Below are 22,728 nucleotides of genomic sequence, written 5' to 3'. Positions count from 1 at the left end.
TTTTGAAATGCCCCTATGGAATGTAGGATTACTTGTGAAGTAATTGCTGCTTAAGCCATGGTTCTGAGTTGTAATTTACCCAGAAGACTTAACATAGCCATTAATTAAAACAGCTTTGACAAGAACCTTGTCGTGCCATCTATGTGTAAGTTCAAACGTAGCCTAGTTGGAACATAGTGTGGTATTTTATGCTTTTAATAATGAAGAGTTATGGTAAAGCTTACACCTCCCCAAGCAGGTGAAAGTCGTTCCTTAGTAGCTGGCACTGTGGTGGAACAGTTAGAAAACTGATATGTGTGCAAATGTGAGGAAAAATGTCTTTGATATGTACACCTGTGACAGACTACATCACTTTACATTCGTGCTGACACTGACATGCACACTCTGTCTTGCACTATATGGATACTTTATGCTGCTTCACTTCACCTGTCATGGGAATTACCACCGGCAGCACTCGGTTGCTCGCAACAGACACAGGTAACTGTTGAGGATGTCAACTTCAGCAGAATACTTTCCTCCAGATAGAAGTTTTCCTGAGACTTTTCTTGATGCTGTTATTATCTCTGACAATATTTATGTGTGATACCGTCATCATTACCTGAGTGAACAACATCAAAGTTGCAGAAGCGATCAATAAAATAGCTTTGAATTAGTAATGAGGTAATGTCAGGGGGACTGAAGACATTTCATCTAATGTTAGCCACTTCACACTGGATAGACTTTGTTCTCTTTTTAAAATAAAATAGTCTTGTTGGTTTTGTATGAATATTCTATCACAGTCTCGTCTACAGTATCTCTCTCATTTTCTCTGTGAATGCACCAGGTGAAACTCTCCGAAATTATGTTTTGATTGCAGGCAACTCGGTTAAATCAGTAGTAGAAATGGGGTAAATGATCAAAGTAGCAAGTTTAACGTGAAACTAACTAATTACAGCCAACAAGTACGTGCTGACCTGCCCTTGAATTTACACTCAACATATTTTAAGCTGGTGCAACAGACCGCAGAACTCTTCTGAAGACGAAATACTTGTCTAGTGTTGAGGGTTTTCTCCAGGTTTTTGCTGTCAGTCCATCAAAATTAGAATCAAAAAATCGACATCTTCTGTCTGGAGATGCTGTTTTGCACCAACATTTCACAATCATTCAAGGAGAGAGGTCTTGTAGAAAATCTAAAAGAAAGAATTTCTACATGCAAGGCAGCCACAATGCAGGTTTAAATGTAAGTGCATGAGTCTCAAGCTTTTCTTGACTAGAAAGACGTGCTCTCTTACTCTTACTTTTATATTGCTTGCGCTATTGATTTTTCTGCCTACAGGCAAAAGCAACAGCTAATGAACAAATCCCAGAAAAGTTCTTGGGCTGCTGTCAAACAACAGTTTCGGAAACAGACAAAATCACTACCTGAGCAGAGGCAGACTAATTGAGAAAAGGGTCTAGAAAATTACTGCTGGACCTGCACCGAACATCGCAGACTGATGATGTATCACGGTCAAAGGATGTAATTTTACAATCTACCAGTTGTCACAAGCATTTTTTAACTGAAGTTTGATAACTGTGACATTTCAGTTGAAGCGTAGCCTGGGCAGATGCAGAGACAGGAGCAGCTGCGGCATCTGTTCCAGATCAGCACCGACCGAAGACAGATGTGCGCCTCTTATAAAAGTTTCTGTAGAAAAATTCTTTGAGTCTTAATATCCTGACTTAAGCATTTCAGTCTCTCCTTCAGCTGAGCAATGAGTTTGTCTAACACTGACAGTTATTCTCTGATCTATGCCAGTCCACAACACTGTATGTGTGGTAGTGGCAGAGATAAGATTGTATATAGAAAAATATAATAAGCTTATAAAATATAACTCGTTGTTACGGACGAAGCTGGTTGTTTCCAACCTTTTCTGCTTGTGACCTCTCACAACTTAAATCAGTGTGTAATTGGGTCCCTCGTCATATTTCAGATATCTTTCTTGCAGTTCCACCAAAGAGTGATTTGCACTCTGAACTTCCCACTTAGTCTCATTCAAATCACTATCAAATGCCTAAGAGATACAATTATCCATTGTTTACCAAGAGAAAAGCAGAAATTGCTGCCACAAAGTGAGTACAAATGTGTTTAACAGAACTCTGCTCTCCACTAATCATCTTGTGACCCCTAATATTTATCTTGTGACCCTATGAAGCAGCTTGATGCCTATTTTGGGAAGTGCAGCACGAAACTACCATCTGTATGTGTTAAAACTAGCTTCACCATGACCAGCTACAGTACAACAACTGCTACTCACAGCACACACTGATACATCAGCAGTAACGATTGAATAATGTCATATAGAATAATAATAATATGATAATCAACACGTTCTCGCTACCAACTCGTCAAATATGGCAGCTCGGTCAGTGGCCTTAAGCTTCAAACTATGACGCTCTACAGCATTACACCTGAAGGTCTCAGCAGTTAAGTTAGCAATATTACATAGGCCTTTCAAAATAAAGCTGACAAACAGGTCACAAGTTATGACATATTGTTACTATTGTACCGTTATTATGTGAAACTGTGGCGGCTTGATCGGGTTTAGGCACAAAAACAACTCGGTTAGATTCGGGGAAAGATCATACTGTGGTTTAAAATAACTATGTCATGCTACTTATGTAACGTATGATACGTTACATAACATCACTTCAAAACATATCGATCTCGACACTTTGTCACACACGGGACACAAAGCCCTGGCTTTCGGGGTAAAGTCCTGTGTATGACCCTGCTAACCAACCCAACTGCCCACAACTTGGACTTTTCTTGCTGCTTTTATAGAACTACTGCCGAGGCACTTCCAGAAATTACGCTACAGGGGTACATACAGCTTCAGACTTGCATCTTGATGATAATGATATTAACGAATAGGCCTTTTTTCTACTTTATACTTGAAGTACATTTTGCTTGTAATGGAGCATGTTTAAATTGTTGTACTGGTACTTTAACTGAAGCAAATGAGCTGAATACTTACGCTGTGAAAAAAGAGAAAAAGTCAATTCTGTTTTCAATTTTGCTGATACTAAGAATATTGTTTCTTCTTCAACAAATCACTCAGCATTTTGAGAAATATTTGCTCTTATTCTGGAGCGAGTATAAGGATAATTTGTAAATCATCAGTAACAACAGCTGGGTGCTTAAATCATTCAGCAGTGGATTATAACATTATAAAATGAAGGCGATGACTGTGACAGCAGCGTTAAACCACTAAAGCAAGTGTAGGATGAGCGGGGTGACTTACAGCGGACCTCCAGGAACATGTTCTGGTCGTCCTGCCCGATGGAGTTGCTGGCGGTGCAGAGATACTGGCCGGCGTACGTGAACTGGACGTTTTTCAAGGTGAGAGAGGAGACCCGTGCGTGGCTGCGTACCACGATATTTCTATCAAGGCTCTGCAGGGAAGAAAAGAGAGTAATTGTTTTCACTTGACTTTTTTCAGAGGAATGAATACAGATCTGCTGCTCTCAGTGATTCCCTCCAGCTTGTTTATGAGAGCTTTTTTTATTTATTGGTCTAAAACACTGAGAGCTTCCTGCTAAAACAGAAAGAAAGGGAACAATTGATGGGGTTATGTTTCTAGTTTGTTTGTAATAAACAGTGTAAAAATAGAAGATGAACTGAGAAATGAACTCAAATTTCACTAACTAAAAAAAACACAAAGAAACTGTGATACTGGGATGAACGCAGTTTGATTGACGGGTGACCTTAATCGTAGTGCAAAACAGAGGAAGAAAAAACAACAGGAAAAAAGGGATTATATACAGATTGGAAGTTGTTGTTTTAATCTTTTTATGAAATGGAAGGAAAAGGCTGGCGTTGTTTTATGTTTTTCTTGTATAATTTTCTTAGTACAGTAAAGTGAGTGCCAGGGAGCTAGAAAGATCTGATAGAAGGCCTAATGGATGATGGTTTTATTATTTTCATGGGGTTTGTGACAAAAGGAAAAACATAGACACACCAGCCTTACCCTTCACAGTGTGGATGTAAACTAAGGTTAAAGTTCTAGGTCAAGTTAAATGCCTTGTCCCGGTGAAGGTGGCCAAGGTTCACACAGCAGTCCTAAAATCATTCAAACGTACATGACAAATAAAACTTCTACACATACAAACAGTAACACAGCAGACAGTGTGGCTACCGAGAAAATATCCCTGCTTTCGCCTAGAAATCAGCAGGCACACCCAATAAACTGCAAAGTCCTACAGTACGTCGATTACTGTCCTTACCATTTAGCAGTCTAGTTGCAGGTTTACAGACAGTCTAATTGCAGCTGGATCAGTGTAATTGCAGTTGGGACAAATAGCTTGTTAAAACCTTGCTTTAATTTTCCTTCGCCTTTATTGGTCTGCCTTCTTAGCTGAACCTGGTTTATTTGTGGATATTCAGGGTCACTGAGGATATTCAGAGCAGTCATCTTGTAGCACAGGTGTGCAGCTGACATCAGAGCACGCCCAGTGACCTCACTTGCCTTATAAATCACACGCCGCAGCCCGGCTTGATCTGTATTATGTTACCAGACACAATGATGAGGCCAAAGGACAGAGGGCTCTGTTTGTTCTCAGCTGCCGTTTACAGTCACATTTGAGTATCTTCACGTGCGGCATGTTGCCAGAAAGCCGATACGACCTTCCCACCAGGACGATAATTAAGATATATTCTCGAAAACATGCTGCAGAAGGTAGCAGGCAAGAGGAAAGACATCAATAATCAAGAAGAGCCATGGAGCAGGCCTTATAAAAGACTCAGACTGGTAAAAAATACAGCTACAGCTTACTCGCCTCTGGGCGCCACACAGTTTAAACCAACAGGGGATATACATCTTCCCTCGAGCTGCCATGATTCTCTATTAATATTTCAGGCACTCTAGGAGCTCCGGCGTTTACGTTTTATAAATAATTGAAAGATATTTGTTGTATATGTTGTATTAGCATTATGGCACGTGCTGTTATCCTACACAGAGCAGGGGAATGCAGATGTGGCAGAAACATTTTTGCTGTTTACTGAAGATGTGAGGGAGTGTCCTGGAACATTTTGAAAGGGCAGCATTAATCTTGTCTTACTGCGGTGACACGGGAAGGAGCTGCACTGGGCGCACAGTTGGAATGTAAACGGAGATAAGGTTAATGGAGAGTAATACGTTAATGATACAACAGAGGAAGAAGGGAGTAGGCAGACCGCTCGAACGGGATTTATGAATTAATTCTACTAAATCATTTGAATCAGACAACTCTGATTTGTTACTAAATTAATTAGAACAGTGGAAATTATTTTCCACTGTGTCCCCTGATTGTGTAGTCAACGCTGCTTTGCTTCTGTAGGGCAGAGCTGACACTGTTACATAACCTGTCAATACACATGTTCAGCTTGTCATGTATTCTGTACTTCAACTGTTGTATGGGAGAGACTGCCGGACCGAATCTTCACAGCGTTGCAGGGAGCGAGCCCAGTTCACTCTTTATTTATGTGTGCTGCTTCTCTACTTCAGCACCTCTCCACCACCTACGGCCCTACTTTTTCTATAAAAAGATGTTAATGCTGCATTAATACCACAGCGGATTTCTGTAAGTACAAAATGCCGACTGAAAACAACTGTTCGTGTCAGCATCCTACAAGGAGGGAATGTAAGAGCTTTCTAGCTCAGCAGTCAGGATAAATAATCTAATAACAGTTATTATACAGTTACTGTAAAAGTTGTTAACACGACTAAGACTCTACTACCACACTGGTGGCTCTGTTAAACTGTACAGACGCTGTGGTGTGTTGAGCAAAATCCCAGAGATGTGGACTTCACTGGGACTCAAGTTGACTCGAGTCACTGTTTTGAGAATTTGCGACTTGACTCGACTTATACTTAAAGACTCGACTTGACTTGAGACATGATGACTCAAATGACTTGTCTGATTTCATTTTATGTTTTCAGTGTAGTTTCTGGCTGTCAGCATTTTACAGCTATATCTTTTTTGATTGAGAAGAAATTAATAAGCTTTAATAAAGTTTTCCACATACAAATTCGATTCAGTGTCATGTTTTTTGACCAGGTTAGATCAACTGGCCTTTTCGCTTAATAACGACCCTCTACTGCAGGTAAGACTGTAGTAATTGGGGTTTGGGGGGGTGTGACTTGACATGGATGTCTGTCCCAAAGTTCAGGGAAAATCAACAGTTGTTGAGACATTTCATATTTTATATTTTATTTGCTGGTTATAGACTTAAGACTTGAGAGAATGTTCCACTGCAGCAACCTTAGATCATGTAAGCTTACAACCTAAACTTTTAATAGCCTTGTGAGACAACTTCTAACAACTTCTACACAAACCAGGATGTTTTGGAGATAGTTCATTAAAAAAAGCAAAAGCGGGACCAATTATTTTTATGTGCTGTTTTTGTAGGCGAGGTAAGTACTGTAAACGGGTGTGGGACAGAGGAGCAAAGGGAGCTGAACTGATAGCGCCATCCATTTATCGTACGTTAAATGCAGAATGAGTCGGATTTACATTTCTGGGCATCAGCCTCTGAGAAGTGAAGCCCCCGGACAAAAACAGCATGCAGCGTGTGAGGTAGCAATCAACAAATCCTTCTCATTCTGCCTTTAATGCTGAAGATGGGCTGGCACAAGCACGTCAGTGGCCCATAATGTGGTGAAGCACGGGAAGTGCTTCATAGTTTTTCAGTTTGAGCTGCTGCACACATTCTGATCCTGTCTTGATATTTTTTTTTCTTCATTGAAGTTTTTCCCTGCTTGTTTGTCTCCATGTTTATGCCAGACTGAGAAATCATCTGGTACACATTTTATTTTCTAATTGCTGACTCCAGCTCCTCTGAATAGTCTCCTTGCTACAATCATAAATAAAGGCCCGGACAACTTAATTTGTCGAACAAGCATTCTTGATTGTTCTCCCATTGCCCTAGTCGATGCTGACGCTGTAGTAAAATGGTGGTTAATGCAGTGTTTGTTGTTGTCATCCTTGTTGTAATGTCTTTTTTTTACTAACAAGATCAACGGCAGTGCTGGGAACCCCTGGAGGTTAGTATTACCTCCTTAGGAGAGCCAAAATGTGGCTCCAGGAACTACTAAAAGGAGATCCTGTGACCATAGCTAAAATCTACATACGTGTAGTACATGTTATGTTATTTCTGCAGTGGAAAAGGACGGTCAGCAGAGCTATGTATCAATAAGAAGACCTGAGCTTGACAAGCTGCGCCACACATGTCGTAAAATGGCCACCGCAGATAGCTAGGATAAAGGTTATGATAAGCTGTCTCTGAATTTGAGGGCTGGATCCTCCTGCAGGATGTGGCACATGAAGGTGAACCTCCTCCTGAAACGACCCTGTCTGTTATAACTGACGGTGCATTTAAGTGTTCCTTGTCAACTAATGTCCAACATTTTGACAGTTGGGGCTTCCTGGTGGCCTTGCTGTAAAGTCACTAATCATGAACTCACCAAAAAGTTCATAATGAGGTTGACAGTGTGCTGTTAAACATTCTATTTATCTGTAAATCACCAGATGCTGCATAGATATCTCAGCCTTGATTCCATTACTTGCACCTTGCAGTAGTTCATCATCGGACTAGTGTGAGTACAACATACTCACTGAGAGAGCTTAATTTCCATTCGAGGTAAATACAAGAAGGTGGTGCGATCTTTCTTCGGTTCATGAGTTGAAGAGGACTGCCTGAATGGACTATTCAGCACTGCTGGGATCAATGGCAGTCAGCAGCAGGTTATTACAATCAAACCCTGAACTGTTTGAAGCGTCAGGCTGCTTTCTAAAGTGCACCTCCTGAAATTATGAAACACTTTGCAGTTCTCTTTAGCGTAATACTACCTTTCAGGATTCATCTATCATGGTGACTAATCATATAATGCCCGCTTGTTAGCGGCTTAATTGAAGTCTATCAAAGAGCTGAGATCAGTCAACAACTAATGGAAGCAAGGCCAGAACTGTTGTTGGTGACTACAGATTAGTTTGATCAATGCTGTACAATTCACCAACAGCAAATCAAAATGTTTAACATGGCAACGTTTCCGTCTTTACTGCTGGGCAGAGCCACAAGCTGACAATATCCTCTGGTGCCCTCCTTATCGAAGTTATTTTTGTGGCTGCCTCGTATTAAATGTTGTTTTCCACACTGCCAGATACAGAAACCAGGTTAATAAACACACTGTTTCCACTCTTACACCGCTCACCCTGTGGGGACAAGCAGTTTTAGAGAAACCAGTGATAAGAATAAAATGGACATGGACTGCAAACATCTCTCTCGACTGGCAGTCATCGGCCGACAAAGAGGAAAGCTTAACTAGGGCAAAAGGCTACTAATAGTATCTAGTTGTCTCCAGAATCAAGGGAAAACTACAGGAACACACCATCAAGGACAGAAAAAGTTGATTTTGTAGACAGAATTATAACCAGACGTGTCAGCTCCTATGATACTGCAAATTGCTAAATAACTAAAAACATGCTGCAGCTGTGGCCTGCAGAGCCTTTAATCACACAACCTGAAGGTGACAGTTCAACAATGTGACGAAACACTTGTCACATGCTGGGGTTTGTTAAACAGACCATGTGATGCAGAAATTGAAATAAACTTCACAGAAACAACAAGGAAAAAAAAGCAATGATTGACTGATTAAATCTGTAAAGCAGTCAGAAGCAAACTGAATGTTTATATGAGGCCAAGCTGAGCGAGTTGTTGCAGATTGCAAAAGTTCATTTATCATGTGTGTTTTTTTTAAACATTGGTTCACAGAGTTCTTTCTGTATTTCACAGTGAAGCCTGGTGAGGCAAATTATTGTGCGTGTCAGTGAGTGAAGTTAGCTTGTTATATCGTGTCAATTTTTATCTACCGACAGTAGTTCCGACTTTGATACGAGCCAAGAGTTTGCATGTTTCTTTCCATTGAAATGCTACAGCGGGGAGCTCATGCACAAAGGCGTTTTTGGATTCATTATTAGATAGCCTTGCCATCATTTCCTATGGCATGCTCGGTTTGATTCTTAAAAAAAGATTTCCAAACCGTCTTCTCTTGAAATGTCTGTACCTAAACTGAGCACACCACAAATGGAATCCCTTCCACGTATATTATATTGGGATGTGCACAGAAATCTCATGATACGCTGCTATCTCAAAATCTGAACAAATAAACTAAATCTATCTGCCTGGCTCAATACCACAAGGGGTAAAGTGAGAAAACCTGTTTTTTTTCGTAATTTGGGTGAACTGATCCGTTAAGACTATTGTATAAATGAGGCCCCAGGTGACTGGACTCCCCCTCTGACTGGAGGTATCAGCTGCTGTAGTGTGCAGTCGGAAATAAAACCATGCAGGCTCCTGGCTTATGATAGCAGTCTACAATGTTTTAAAAACACTCTGTTAAGATTTAGTATAGCTTGGTGTGTTAGCACTACGGCCGGCCCTCAGCAGAGCAGACAGTGTTTTCTACGTGAAGTTGTAGAGCTGCTGGCCGCCCAACAAACCCAACCCAGGAATCTGTTTTCTTCCCTGAATCAAGTCTGAGAACTAAGCAGACCGTGCAGCAGGAAATAACAGCATGCTATATGGTAAAAATAAAAACATCATCAACTTTCAGATACTGTGACTGTCTTACATCTCAAGATGGAAAAACATAAACAGCAACAACTAAATAGGGCAAGTCTAAATATGTACTGGAACTAAATGGATTAAATGTACTGTACTACGTGTCTAATGGTCTACGGTTTTTAGTGCACGACTAAATATAGCAAGCATTAAGTGTTGGCTGAGTGACAACACTTCTGCTCTGCGATTAAAAAGGGATGTGTAAGTCTGGGCTATCACAACTAGGGGTCAGGCTACCGTATTTCGTAGCCATACCTCATATTTGTCTGGTCGTGTCCAAGAAGCCTAGAGAGGACAAACACACAGGAAGCAAAGACAAACAGCCACACAGTGGAGCAAAGTAAGCGTTTGTAAAGGATCAACACAGAGTGAGTGCAGACTGGATTTACCTGCGGGAGATGAGCAATGATTTCATGTTTGAAGGACCATAGAGGTGAATGCTTTAGCTCACTGGCTACTAATACATTGCTGCCAATCATTTTTCCAGGGTACACCAGAGTGCATTTTCCCACCTTCCAGGTATATTTTTGATTTGCATCCATTTTCAATTGGCGGGGAAATTAACTTGGAGTGGCTCTGAAATTGCTAGGTGAGTAAGGCAATCCATCATGGTGAACTTTGTGGCTGCTTTGCTATTGTATTGTTTATGCTAAAATAAGTCTACCATGCAACAGTAATGTAGCTTTGATAAAGACTAATGCAGACGTAATGCTCACTGTGATAGATTACCCAACTCAAGTTTGTGCATTGATTTTCATTCCCTGGTGGAATAAATGGAAGCCAATGTTTGCCTGAAAGGTGGGATAACACATTCCAGCATCTTCAACACCTTACCAACTGTGGAAAGTGCAGCAGTAATGTATACATGTTGTATAATCACGGGGCGTGAACATGGAACAATCCTGGTTTTGTTCTCAAAAACAAAAACGTACACAGAGTTTGCATAATCATTGATGAGGATTAGAGGGATTTGGTGAATGAAGTTGTATTTATTACAATTATGTTTAAATCTGTCAACTCTTCAAAATTCAAAACAGAGCTTACGCAGTGTTAAAACCATTAAGTTCAAGAAAATGACTGCTTTGAGGTCAGGATTTCAGGCTTGGCAGTTCGACTGTGTTCCGGGAATTTACAGAAATGGTCAAAAAGCCAAACTGGAGCATATTTTCCTAAAGCAACATGGGGCCGTCTCAGTCTGTTATTAATTAATGCACTGTAATAAGGGAGAATTTGGAGGCACACTAAGGAAAACAGGGCACTGAAACTAATTATGAGACAGCCATTACCGGTATCTAGGGACTTTGTTTTTCTAATCAGAGGCTTTCTCATCACGGCATTCAGTGTTTTGATTAACTCGTTCATTTATGTACAGAACACAGGCGCGCGCCACTTATCTTCCTTTAATAACGAGTACATACAGATATTTCTAATCTCGCCGTGCAAAGAGTAATATGCCATTAACGTGCAAGGAATCACATCACACTCCCTTCTCAGGATATGATATAGCGATAACTATACTTTTTACAAGGCAAGTGAAATTCTAAAGAGGCAGCAGCAGCTAGTAAAACGACTGTTCTGTCATTTCAGATCATCATGAATGTGTCGGTGCTCTGGTGTGATGTAATACTAGGACGTGTAAGGGAGGACGGAGCGTGGAAAACAGGAAACGGACCAGTGGTGAATGACGATCTGCTGAAAATTAGTGACAGCGATTACCAAATGAACAGCCGGATTTTCTGATTACAGCGGCATTAAATCAAAATTGATCTGACAGTGATAGATAGGAAAGAGAGGGAAGATGACGGGCTGTGAATGGAAGGAGATATTCAGTGACAACTGTGAGTGGCGACAGGCAACTCTTGCTTGCAGGTGGCAGATAAGATTCAGTAAAAACAGCCCTGAATGCACTGAATGTTTCCGCTGATTGGCAGCAACAAACGACACAGTTAATGGGAAAAACTGGGGGCACCCGAGCTGAATAAAAAATTATCTACTGATAATCCTCCAACACAAAGGTAAAAAGAAGAAGAGTTGAACAATCAGCGAGCATTGGATGGAAAAAAAGAAAACACTCTGATGATTTTATTATTTGTAGAAGTTAAAAAGGGAAGGTTTGGCTGAAGGTGACGCTCCAAAGCAAACCATGAGGTCATTCAGTCCAAAAGAGTAACACAAGTGTGAGTCTTGTGCAGCTAACGCACCCTCAGCACACACATCACTGACACTCTGCTCTCGTTCTTCTTAATCCTCTGAAACGTTCACCATGGAAATGCCATTATGTCTTCTTTTTCCTGGCATGACACCGAGGTGAAGACGTGCACTTTTTTTTGCATGCATTTCAGCTTTTGGCACACACCGGCTCCACGAGGCTGCACAGTCAGGATAAAGTAATATCAGTTTTTGTGTGCATTCAGTTTTTTGGACTCATTTCACAAGTGAGTAAATTGCTTTTGATGACTAATTCAGCTTAACACTGAAATGCTTTTTTGACGTTTCATATGCATTAATATTTCATTGTTAATTTAGAAGAATTAATCTAAGATTAGCGCAGTAGTTTTCAGAGCCTGTTATACTGTAAACATGCCACATTTTGATGAATCACTCCTTTGAGCGAGCTTTTAAACAGCTAAATGCTTTCTTGGCATGAATGCATTGAAGCTGGACTCAAAAAATATAAAGTCATTTAAGATAGCTGAAAGTTTCTGGATTTAATTTATAGTGTCTTCTGACGACAAACTTTGACAAACAACCACTCAGCTTTTCACAGAATCTGGTTGAAAACTGCATAATTGTTTATTGGCATGGAAATAAGGCCGCCTCTCCTCCCGAAAGGAATCTAAAAGAAGAGGGAGATAAACTTTTCAGAGGTAACAGCAGATGGTGAAAGGAGTTAAAGTTTAAGTTATTTAATAATGTTTGTTCCCTCAAGTGAAGCTGAGGAGGAACCCTCGAACAAAGAAGCAGCACAGATTGTGATACAAAGCTATTACATCTATGGGAATGTCTTATTAGCTTCCAGGCATATGGGTGGAATATAGGATGATATTAACACTAATTAAGCCATATTAGACACTGCCATAATGCGTCACAGCGTCGTGACAAGGCCGTCCCATTTCAAAGGCTCCTTCAAATGCAGCTGAAGAACGCGGCCTTCCTTTCCTGCGCCATGAAGGATACAACAGTTGCATCCTTTGTGGCCTATCGTTTCTCAAGATTTGTCATGCACTGGAGATGCTTGGTGATTTTGTTTTTGCAAAAGACAGCTATGGTGGACACATGTAGCGAAATGGCAGCTGGATACACTTTTAAATGTAAGTATGGGGTTTCAAGCCACTTGAATAGCTAACGATACAATTATCAAAAAAGCCAAGAGACCCCAATACTGTCAAGGTTGCTAATGCTAGGTCAGCCTTGGCGTTCTAGGAAGGCCACGCCTTTGAAAGATGCGACCCGAGAATTGAGACAAAGCTACTGACAGGCCAGTTGGTCTGGTCCAGTTATGGACTTAGTTTATCCTGGATCCAGATGGATGCAATGCAGAGCTTAAATCTGGCCCATCCTCCCAGTATTTCTGGTGATCTAACCAGTGATGGCTAGAAATGTCAATGAAGTTATCTCTCAAAAGCTACAAAAAACATAATACAATATGGTAAAAGCCAAAATGGCAATTATAGGTTTTGATTTTGAAAAAGAAGGGTTGCAACTGCCAGTCCAAATTTGTTGTATTTGAAAGGACGGTGCATCTTGTCACTGGTTGGCTGTGCTTAAAGGAAAAGCTAATGTTTATTTATATTTTGTACTTTGTCAAAAGTTGACGAAGGCAAACAAAGATGTTCTTTCATCACCATGAGCCACACATATTTTACATCATCCTGCTCCAAATACTCCAACACATTCAACACTTAGCACACCGTTGTTTTTTCTTTTCATGGAATTTGCTGACAATAACAAAAATACAGTACAACACCTTATTCTGCAATTTTCTTATTATCAGTACCACTGACAGAGATACTTAATGTCTTGTGGTCTTTTTAGTTTGGAACTGAGGGTAGGACTGTTGATTTCATAGTGATATATCTAATGTTAAAAAAAATGGCAGCTTTAAGACATACTTCATCACAGCAGCTGAGTACAGCTGGACAGAGCTGCGAGGTAAAGTAGGACAGTATGGCCCAAATATTGCACAACTGAGTCCCTTGGTGTCCTTCGGGACAAGCCAGGACAGGTGCTTTCACTGCATTCACTGTGTGTGTCTCCGAAAATAGTCCACCTATTGTTACATTTGTACATCATTTGTAACATCCACGCAACAACTGTGTTCGAAAAGGTAAGGCAAGGGGTTCCTGCAGATCACTTCCAATAGACAGGTCTGTTGTGTGGGAGAGCGCAATGAAGAATACATAGAGCGAGTGGTCGAGAATAAAAGCCAAACCTTAAAATTTCTCTGTATTTCATAACGGTTACATCAAAAACACATACAGACCTCTCAAGATTACTGAGGGAGTGGCCTCACAGAGAATTCACGAACTGCTGAATGCTGAAAGGTGATGGGCTGGTTACCTCATGTACAATGACCTACTTTAATCACAACTTTGTATATTGCACATGACAGGGAGTGATTAAAAATTCAGCAAACAGAGCTGGTAGCGAATTTCGGTACCAGTACCAGTCCATAATCCGTGATTATCAGAAGTATTATGAAGATGAATTATCATTTTCACAGTGTCTAACGCGGGCTGAGCCATTAACCAGCGTATGAGGTGTTCCTCCTGAATCCACTAACCTGCTAGAGGCAGCGAGGTAATTATCTTAATACTGTTTACCGCATTCACAGCAGAAAATTACCCTCTGAAGTGACTAATCCATCTACTGCTCACATGATGCATGTTGTCAGAATGGAAGGTAAAGATGGATTTTTCAAAATTATACCACTTTAATGAGCTGATAAGAGCATAACAATAGACTTGGGGATGCGAATCTCTCTTTAGGCTGGCGACTGCCAACACGCTGTGACCACTGTAATGGAGAAAATTTCACAAGGACGTGTATTCAGAGCTCGCACGTCTTAAGAAGCCAGCATGTTCCATAGCCAAAGCTTTAATCCAGTGTTATCGCCAGTGCTCCTGAAGGACACGAAGAGAAAAACGAGGCTATACACCAAAGCATGACAAAGATGGGTTAGGCGCTTCTTTATTCTTATATCATGTTCATCCTGAAAAAAAAAAAAAAATTGCCCACTCATTTCCAAAGTGGATAATCACAGCAGTTTGCCAGAGTAGCATAGCTAAGCGCAGAACAGTCTGATTTTGGAGATAGAGGGAGACTCTTCTGGCTTCTGGCTTTTAACACAGCAATAATTAAGTTAATTTCTCTGAAATCATTTGCACTTAATTCTCTGTGAATTTCCGATGAGCACTTTTCATCGTCATTTCACAAAAATATTCCCTTTTAAATGCTAATGATTAATAGGGAGTGAAGTGGTACATATACTCTTAACAGCGCTGGGGAATATCATGCAACGGTGCTGCCTGGAAATTGGTTTTACGACAGTCTGCACACTCTCGCCTCCAGCACTCATGATGGAAACATACAAAATCATTAGTGCAATTCCAGCAGTGTTGGAGAAGGCTGCCAAAAGTTTAGAGAGATGGTAGAATCCAAAGTTTACTGTTCAAAAGACAGAATTCAGGTGGTGATATAGGATTTAATAAGAAGTTTGAGCTGACTGGACAACTGCTTGGCTATTAATGATCCGAGATTGGAGGGCTGGAAATAAAACACAACACAGTCATTTCAAGAAAAAAAAAGGAGGACTGCAAGTCAGAGGGACGGCGACTAAATTGCTGAAATATCCGTAAGAATAATGGTGGATGTGTCGGCCCTGCGATGGATTGAGAAAATGAATGATAATTTAGCAGAGGTTTGTTTAATAACAGCAATTCCTCAAGTGGTCCACATACATAACAGCATCTGCAGAGTCTTCGCTGTTTTGCCAAAATAAAGTGCAGGTCATCATTGGCAGCTGGCGCACATTATGTTGTACAGCGTGGGGGTTTATTTGAGCTCTCGACTATTTGAAACCTTCAGGATTATATTTAAAAATTATAGATTTCTTTATACATTCGAATGTGGATAAGTGTTTTGTATGTTGTTATGAATATAGTGCAAACGTTCAACATTGAATAGTAATTATTGCCCAGGGTCGGTTAGAAAGGGCTCTGTTGTTATTTAACAATGTCGAGACCGGTTTGGACTCTTTATGGCACGATGCGTAAGGACATGATGATTCATCTGGATGATAAAAGTCCTCTGTGCGTCTGAACAATATTAACTTTTTTATATAGTCTACTTTTGTTAACAATAAAAGAAGAAATAAACCAGTACCTGCTCTCCTTCAGTGAATACCCTGTTTTCAAAACTCCAGGAGATGGTGGGTGTGGGGTCGCCCGAGGCCTCGCAGGTCAGGGTGACTTGTTCCTCAAACTCCGAGGCGGTCTGGTTATTCAGGTAGGTAATTTTGGGTTGTACTAGAAACAAGACAAAACAACTGTAGTTGAAACAAAACTTTCTAAACAGGGTTTCACTAATCAGGACACTGCAGAAATGCCCAGACATGAGGTATAGATCGTTGCAGCCTACTGCTAGTATCTGGTAGCACTGTTGTCCATTGAAGTTGTATCATTATCCCACTAATACTGCATTCATTATATGGAGCGCTTTATCTTTAATCAAGTAGTTACATGTACGGCAAACAATTGCCCATCTGGCCACTTCAGTCTTCCAACTACTGAGGAAAACTCTTGTGATGTGATCTTTAACAGCTTGTTGCTGAACAACTATTTCTGTTAGACAGTGTATTCATCAGAGAGAAAGAAATTACTGCCTGAAGCTCCTGAAAATGAGGTTGATAATTGTGGAGTTTGTGGGCTGTAAAACAACAAAAAGCTAAAAGAGGTTACAGAGCTCAGCAGAGCTGCTGCAGAGATGGCTGACAACTCTTTGTGATTCTCCATCACATGACATTACTTTCAGCCATACATATTTATAAGCGGGGCTTTAAGTAGCTGTTACATATTGTTAGTGCTATTGTAGTAAAGTACACAGACAGGCTTCATTAGGGTTGGTTTCATACCCCATTGACCTATAATAGAGCTGCAAGAACATGATTACATAAGGCCAGCGCAAATGTCCTCATGAAGAGAAACTCTAGCGTGATATCTTTCAATGTCCTGAGGGGTGGCTTAATTAGTTTTCAATAGGACACGCTTTTCTTTAAACTATATGCTTCACGCTGTGTAACACTGCATCCAACCACTGGAAAAGGCTGTAGACAGCAAATGTCAATAAGTACAAAAGAAAAGGCCAGACAGAGAAAAAAAGAGCCACAGTGTTCTATATGCTATCGTAAGCGAATGGAGTTATTCTCTTACCGAACACGTTCAGGCTGACTTCCTCGGCTTTCTCTCCCGCCTTGTTCTTGGCGATGCAAGTGTAATCTCCTTCATCCACTTTCTTGACATCTTTTATTACCAATTCTGAACCATCCTCGTTCAGGCTGTACTTATCACCCGTTTCAAGGACAATGTTGTTACTGTAGCAGAGGGAGAAAGAGGGAAAAAGACATGTCGGGGCGTTCACATCACAAGTGTTTGCTTACACAACTTGAGGGGCCAACAAATAACTTTTTTAACTCGCTGACAATGATCCGTTTGGGGCTTTATTTCAGGAGGAGAGCAGCTGGCGCACAACAAAGGCTGGGAGACCAAAAAAAGCTGTCCTGTTCTATATGCCTCTGAGAACATCTCCAACATTTCCACAGCTTTTGTTTGCCTCAGCTCTCCTTTAGCCCGTACATCGTGTTTTTAAGAAGGCCATGCACCAATTTGATGATGACGCATGTTTTAAGAAAACCCCTCTTTCGCTCTTGAGAAGCAGAAGTCTTCACCGGAGGTTAAAAAAATCCTGTTTTCTGGAGAATTGAGAGTTGTTATGCACGCAGTGGCAGCCTTCCCGAAGCATTTTGCAGGCAGACAGTGAATGACAAACAACAAATAGAGCTTTACCCTTCTGTTTTTTCTCTGCCTCACCCATCTGTCCTCCCTACAACCTCGCTGTCTGTCTTCACTCACTTCTGGCCAGGAGCAGCATCTCCCCTCAGCCTCAACACTCACATCACACACCAGCTTTGCTGCATGGAAGACAGCTGTGAGGATCATCAGAGTGTTCAATAGTCTTATTCACTGGTGTCTCTGCAAAACAGCCTTTTAAGAACCCTCTGCACAGCGGTGGTGCTACTGAGTGACAGCGGAAATGATGCACCATGAATATGAAAATGTATATCGAGCTAGCAGCTGTATGAAGAGACATAAACCTTGTTTTTTTGTACTTGTCAAAACTGAGTGGTGATAAAGCATCACCAATTCAAACTGGATTAAGTTACTTAAGATATATTGTAGTAGATAAATCCATTATCATGTTTGCGTGCTGTTATTATTAATTTCCTGAAGAGTAGTAGTTACTTTGAATCTAGATATTTTAGGGTTGTTCCCACTGTTTCTGATAGCTACCTGCAGCAGCGACGTGCATCACGACTGTTGTTCGCAAGACTTGAAAATGCCAGTTTGTTTTGAGTAGAAATGTGCAATATGACTAATTAAATCCAGGCTAGCATCACTGATACAGATATGATACCAAAGCGATACTTTGCACAAAAGCTCAATAAAATAACATTTGTATCCCGAGTCAGATGTGAATCACTATGGTCAATGACAGTGATTACCGTTGCCAATAGCGACACTTTCTCTCACACTATACCTGGATAAAACCTGCCAGGGCCAAAGGACTCAGTGACTGAAGTCTGTCTTACTCTGCAGCATCTTTTTTCTCCTCTTCTTTAAATAGCCGCTACATTACCTCATCAACTCTTTTCTGTGATTAAATCTGAGATACTTAACAAGGTTTTGCAGTGTTGCCACAGTACCTCACCCTCCTCACACACACACATCACACACAGTGTCTTTGCTGTTGAAAAAACTGAAAAAGCTCCACAGATGAGCCATCGTCAATGACAACTCTCTGTCAGCGGCGCCTCACGCATAGAGCCGTAGTTCACATGACTTCGACAGACGGAAGGAGAAGTAGTTTCAACCGGGTGTTATTTGAACTAGATCCTGGTGAGAGTAACGTTAATTTTAACTTCGTCCCTGTTGATGATAAGTCACACATTAACCCCAAATGACTGAGTTTAGATATCAATCTTTTATTATGAAAAGTGATCCTCCTATTTCAGAATTTCTATTTAATTTTGAGATAATGACTGTAAAATGCCGGATGCACATTTAATCAATATTTCATATCTTATACTGCTCATCTTATCTTCAGCTTATATTCACAGGCTGTGGAGATCATTTAGACTTCGACTAAAAATGAAAGGGTTTTGGTTTCTTTGCCAACAAAAGCTGATCACCGATTCCATTTGAATTTGTGAGTTTTAGTCATTAAAGGTTAAATCGGAACTAAATAAATTTGACGAGTGATTTGTGAGGACTAAATCGGGTTAAACGCTATTAAAACATTGATGTTGTGTGTAAATAAGATCTTAGGAAACACCCGCATCAAATCAGAACATAGTCATCACGTATAACATATCAGCCCTCCTCCGCTGCAGTACGCTTGATAAACTTTTTTTCTCATTCTTTCTAATGTTTGCACGCAGCAGGTCCAGCGAACGTTAAGTCAGGCATGCTGAAGTCTGTAGTTTATTCCTCACACCGGATGCTCTCTCGATTTCCTCGCTGTCATTATTTGAGGCTATCTGCTGTTCTTATCAGTCGCTCACACCTACTGTACATTGTTAGCCTATCATCTTTCTGCTGCCTTTAAAAGATTTCATTCTCCCTTTGCCTTTAGTGCGGCAGCTTTTATGCCTGCCCTCCGTCTTCCCATCACCATCCAGTCCACTCAGATTTCTCAGCTCCATCACTTTATCAGCCTCAGCAGAGTCATCAGCCACCACTGAAATGTCCTAGAGTCTAAGTGTGTTTCTGCCAAGACTTAATCATCATATATAATCTGTCATAATAAACAATTTTCTTCATTCACTTGTCTCTCCTGATTCATTTCTTTTTTTTCCGCCTCTACTCAGCCATATGACAGCTCCATCTCATATGTGCTACGTATTGAATGCTATAAAATCTCAACCTTTTAACACATATGTTAAAAACATATGTTACTATGGCGAGGCAAAGTTTAAAGTTATAAGCAGCTAATGAAACCGGTTGTCTGTGTGTGAGTTCCTGCTATATAACCACACCGACCGCATCAGAAAAGTATGCAATTTAAATAATGTGTGCGGAGTGGAAACCTGCCTAATAATGCTGATCAAAGCCCTGTTTGCACTTATTACAGTCACGCAAATGTAAATACATGTACATCTAATCATTTCTCCCACACGACTATTTACAGGCAAGGCCATGCAAATTCATATTTATGCCCCATTTACAAACACTTTGCAACACCGACTCCTTTAAATGTATGTTATGCGTATGGAATCCTTTCAGATGTGGGCCGAGCATTTTGAATAAAGAGTACAGCCGGAAAGGCAGCGAGAGGCGTACAGCATCAGCAGCGAGGGAGAGAGTTTTTCTTTTTTTATCTCCGATTTTATCAGAAGGCGAGATTCATAAAGGCGACCGTCCCCAGTGGATTACTGCTAAATCTGAAACATGCAATTTGAACTTGCAGTAAGCGTTGAAGTACCCTGTCAGATGGAGCACAACTTGATTTTAATTTCTATTCAAAGGGTGCAATAAAAAAATAAAAATAATAATAAATAGATAAGTTCTTGGTTCAAAGAACTAAGTTGAAATTCTGAATCTGAGACTGAATATTTTTGTATCATGCCTACAGTGGACACTGGACTTTTAGCACTCAGAGACATTTTCTACCAGTTAAAAAACATGACTCAGATTTTGTACAAAGTTAAGTTAAATTTAATCGAAAGTTAAATCGAAATGCTGAAATACTGGAGCTTTCAGGCTGAGGCCACAGAGACTGAACTTACAGCAAGCTCTTCATTGGATAAAATGAATTAAAGAAATAAGAAATAAGCTACTCTTCTACACAAGTGCATTGAATGCTTCATATACCAACTGGATTTTGGAGGATTTATGTTCTTTTTTCCCCTGTGTAGTCAGCATCCTGATGCTCATAAGTCAAACAGTAATGTAATGGATGTAACCCTTTCTTCTAGTGTCATATCCGTGGTGTGCCATTGTCATAATGTCCAGCAGCTGGAGACAGAGATAGGCCAAAAATATCCCTGAAAAAACACTCCTCCAGATTACTACATGGCCCTTTGATCCAGGTGGATATGGAGCGATAGAGTGTATCCTGCACTGGAGGGCACGGTCTCACTAAGTGTCATTGATAAAAATAAATAGCTTCCTGAAAAGATAAAGCAGAGGTCTGATTTGATAAGGAAAGTTTGTGACTAAGTGAACTGACCTGGATGTACACCCGTTACAGTAGATCCTGGTATTCTTTAAATACTGAACCAAGTGTTTGTTTTTGTGTGTATTTCATTTTGCCTTACGTTGCTCTACATCATCGTTATACAACTTGATCCTATCAGGCTGTTTTTGACTCCTTGGCGGATTGCTTCTAAGAAGAAAATAGTGTTTGTGAGAATATACTGTACTGCCTTGAAGTATGCTTGAAGTATTTTTGGCTTAGCTGTCTTTGAAGTTTTTAGTGAGGCGAGATAGTTCACTCCTGACTGTGTGTTTCTTTTTCTTTTTCATTCTTTTTCTCTCCTTGGAGGTCAAGATAAGAAAACAACAAAAGGGATTCATCTTTGTGATGGCTCAGATCTACCCCTGATCCTATACTCATCAAAATAGGCCAATGACAGCAGCGGGTGACGTACTGTGCCCAGGTAACGGTGGGTTCAGGGAAGCCGTCTGCATCGCAGGCCAACAAGGCAGAGCTACCGATGTCTGCTGTAGCGTTGACGTCCGACTGCCTGGCACGGATGGTGGGAAGGACTGAAAAAGAGATGAAAGATAAGTAATGAGTAGATGCAGCAAGAGTATTGAAAGTCTGACAGGGTATACTGAAGAGGCTTCATCAAGATATATGGACTTAAACTCATAATTCATAACCTTTGTGGGTGAATTGATTCTGTCGTGATTGACGTAAAGTAGGACAGCAGTGGCTGTTGCCAGTTAATGAAAATCTTTACACACCTAATGTGTAATGTTGGTGATCCTTCCTGGAAAGTATTATAGTATATACTGAATGAAAGAGCAACACATACTGAAAATTAAACCTCACCAGTGTCCTGGAGAAAATGTGGGATGAAATTGGCAGAGTCGTTGACTTTATTATGTAAAAATGAGATTATAAGCATAAATGAAATTTGAAAGACCTGTGCCATACAAAGCCTTCCATTTCTCTTTTCCAAAATTAGATTTTGACATTTAGAAGGCACACGCAGGCATTTCGGCTTGTGTTAGAGTAAAACCATACAGTAAGTGGAAAAAAAAACATTGTCCACCATGAATATTCTTATTCATTTAACAATAATCTTGCTAGTAGTTGTTTTGGATGTCTTTCTCTGAACCAGAGAGAGTTAGACAGGTTGATAAAACATGTAAGAACATGAACAACACATCCTAATAACTCTTATCTTAACCCTAACCCTAATTTATGAATGATTCCCAAAACAGTATATACGACCATTGGAGAGTAACAGCTACAGGCGTTGTGAAACAATTTCAAACAGGCACCAAAACTACTTGGTTAGTCTTGGGAATAGATCAGGATTTGGATTTAAATAATAAGTTACGTACAAACATGTCACGACATGATGTACGCAACGTAATGTTGTTATAAAATCAACCTAGACTTTTGGGTTCACACAGGACACAGACATAAATCTCATGGGTAAAAGCCTGTGTTTGACCTATCCACCCAGCCTGACCTCCTTATTCAAGAGACTTTGTCGCTATTTATACTACCTCACCTGACCTCCTCTTTTGCTCCTACAGCCACTGGAGGTCTGTGCCTAACAACTAACACAAGTCTGATAAAGTTTTAATAAGCTGCTT

The 22,728-nt window shown here is 40.5% G+C and overlaps 1 protein-coding gene across 1 annotated transcript in view; it reads right to left on the bottom strand.

Annotated features, from left to right (window-relative positions):
• ncam1a (neural cell adhesion molecule 1a) overlaps window positions 1-22,728 on the bottom strand; it is a 267,736-nt gene that overhangs the window by 57,015 nt on the left and 187,993 nt on the right. The window contains exons 6-9 of the mRNA XM_073479183.1: window positions 21,546-21,663; window positions 17,050-17,210; window positions 16,004-16,146; window positions 3,264-3,414 (exon numbers count right to left, since the gene is read on the bottom strand). Of these exons, the coding sequence (XP_073335284.1) occupies window positions 3,264-3,414; window positions 16,004-16,146; window positions 17,050-17,210; window positions 21,546-21,663 (573 nt within the window). The remainder of the gene's footprint in view (window positions 1-3,263; window positions 3,415-16,003; window positions 16,147-17,049; window positions 17,211-21,545; window positions 21,664-22,728) is intronic.

The sequence above is a fragment of the Pagrus major genome, chromosome 13, assembly GCF_040436345.1.
Source record: "Pagrus major chromosome 13, Pma_NU_1.0".
Classification (NCBI taxonomy): Eukaryota; Metazoa; Chordata; class Actinopteri; order Spariformes; family Sparidae; genus Pagrus; species Pagrus major.
Note: the sequence above shows the minus strand (reverse complement) of the source record. Positions and strands in the feature narration are given on the sequence as shown.